At 58.4% G+C, this 1,934-nt stretch overlaps 1 protein-coding gene across 1 annotated transcript; it reads right to left on the bottom strand.

Moving 5' to 3' along the window:
• On the bottom strand, positions 1-1,594 carry RRS1 (regulator of ribosome synthesis 1). Its single transcript, XM_021002160.2, has one exon. It carries the CDS (start codon positions 1,494-1,496, stop codon positions 420-422), a length of 1,077 nt encoding a protein of 358 aa, XP_020857819.1. The 5' UTR covers positions 1,497-1,594; the 3' UTR covers positions 1-419.
• Positions 1,595-1,934: the final 340 nt, after the last annotated feature.

Consider the following 1,934-nt stretch of genomic DNA (forward strand, 5'->3'; position numbering starts at 1 on the left):
TTTAGATAGGAACTTAACATTTATTAATCTTCGCAACTGGTTACTTTTAAACTTAATTCTGAACTCATAATATTACACCTTTACTAAGAATCTGAAATATATTCATACCTTCCTCAACAATCCCCCTCCTCCAAAAGTTACAGTTTAAATTTCAAAGTCCAGAAAACTATTTCAAGCCAAGCTCAAGTCCCAACTCCTCTACAAAATATTCTTTGATTACTTTGTTCCCCATTCATCTTTTTGAATGTCCAAAGCAATTAAATTTTGGGGCACAGAGCTAGTTGCTTAACAACACAACACCCAACTTCATGAGGGCAGGGGATCATGTCTTTATTTCTGTATCCCACCAGAGGCCTGAACGCAAGAAGGCACTCTCAAGACTGTTCAGCGATTGAACACATACTATAGAGGAAAATGCATCACTTCCTTCTCTTCCCTCCTTGACGCTGTCCTTTTCTGCCCCCCAGAAGAGGTGGCCCCCCTTTTCGCTTCCTTCCTGGGCCTGGTGGTCCTCCTTTCCCCTTGCCCCCTGGCCCTGGGGGTCGCCCTTTCCGCTTGCCCCCACGGCCCTTGGCCACCTTCCTCTTCTTGGCGGCCTCTTCCCTGTCCTCCTCCCTCATCTGCTTGTTGGTGGCCCGGGTCACGTCCATTCTGGGCTTTTTGCTGTTCATGATCCTGATCAGCTCCAGCTGACTCTTCTTTTCGGCCGCGAAGTCACCGATGTTGGGCTGGAACTGGCGCTTCCTGCCGGGGCCCCGAGGCGGCTTCTCCTTGGGCAGGCGCTCCTGGAAGCGCCCCACGGAGGCGGTGGAGACCTTGGCCACCTGCATGGCCTTGCCCAGCTCATCGCGGCTCTGGTAGCCGGTGGGGTGCATGCCTCCCTGGCTGGGCAGCTGCACCTTGTGCGCCCGGGCGATGTTGCGCAGCCGGTTCAGCTCGTTCTTGGCCACGCGCTCCTTCTTGGCCTGCAGCCGCTTGGCGAACTGGTCCTCGTTGGGGTCCGCGCCGCCAGGCACCTCGATGAGCCACTCCTTGGTGTCGTCGCGGGCCCGCTGGTAGCCCCAGCGCCGCCGCCACTGCTTGCTCGCCTCGTCCCACACCAGGCTGGTCTTCTTCCGCGGCCGGATGCCCTTCAGCTGCGCGAACTGCTGCCAGCGGGTGAGCGGCCGCGGCTTGGGCAGCGGCTTCTCGCGGGGCAGCCGCAGGCTGGGCTCGGGCAGTCTGGCCACCACCGCCTCCTCCACGCGCTCCGAGGGCAGCTGCCACAGCTGGTTGATGAGCAGCTGCACGTTGTCCCGGGCCAGCGCCCGCAGCTGCGCCTCCAGCCCTGGCCCGCTCCACTGCCGCAGGCCTGTCGGGGGGTTCCGGTCCGTGGCTAGCAGGTTGCCCAGGTCGAATTCGAGCTCCAGGTCCTTGTGCACCGTGATGAGCCGCAGCTTCTCCGCCTCGGCCCGCTCGGCCCGGGCCAGCAACTCTTCCGCGCGGCGAGCCTCCATGGCTGACCCTGGGGACCCGTAGCTGAGTAAACCAGTACCGCGCGCCGGGGCTCGGAACACGTGCGGCTCTGCGTACGCTCTTCCGGAAGTCAAAAGCTTCCCCTTCCGGTGCCACAGGAGAAATTCCGTGCACCGATACGCCAGAACATCACCGGCAGGGGGCAGCGTTGCTGTACTAATCAGACAAGACACCCGGCGACTTGGGCTGGGGCGGGCGGAGAGCTATGTCGTTGTGGGACTACAAGTTCCAGCGGCCCAGCTAGAACTACGGATCCCAGAATGCCTTGCAGCCCGGCTCCCCAGGTGTTAAGAGCTAGTGAGATACGGAGTTTGAATTATGAACTGAAGTCCTGCAATCTCTGATCCAGGATTTTCGCCACCTGACCACGCCACTTATAAATTAGAGAGATGAAAAAGTTGCAATAATTTTTTAAAAAT

The sequence above is a fragment of the Phascolarctos cinereus genome, unplaced genomic scaffold (assembly GCF_003287225.1).
Source record: "Phascolarctos cinereus isolate Bilbo 61053 unplaced genomic scaffold, phaCin_HiC Scaffold_4;HRSCAF=312, whole genome shotgun sequence".
In the NCBI taxonomy this organism is placed as follows: domain Eukaryota; kingdom Metazoa; phylum Chordata; class Mammalia; order Diprotodontia; family Phascolarctidae; genus Phascolarctos; species Phascolarctos cinereus.

Coding starts and splice junctions, on each gene's coding strand:
- RRS1 (XM_021002160.2), bottom strand. CDS start 1,496: ATGGAGGCTCGCCGCGCGGAAGAGTTGCTGGCCCGGGCCGAGCGGGCC.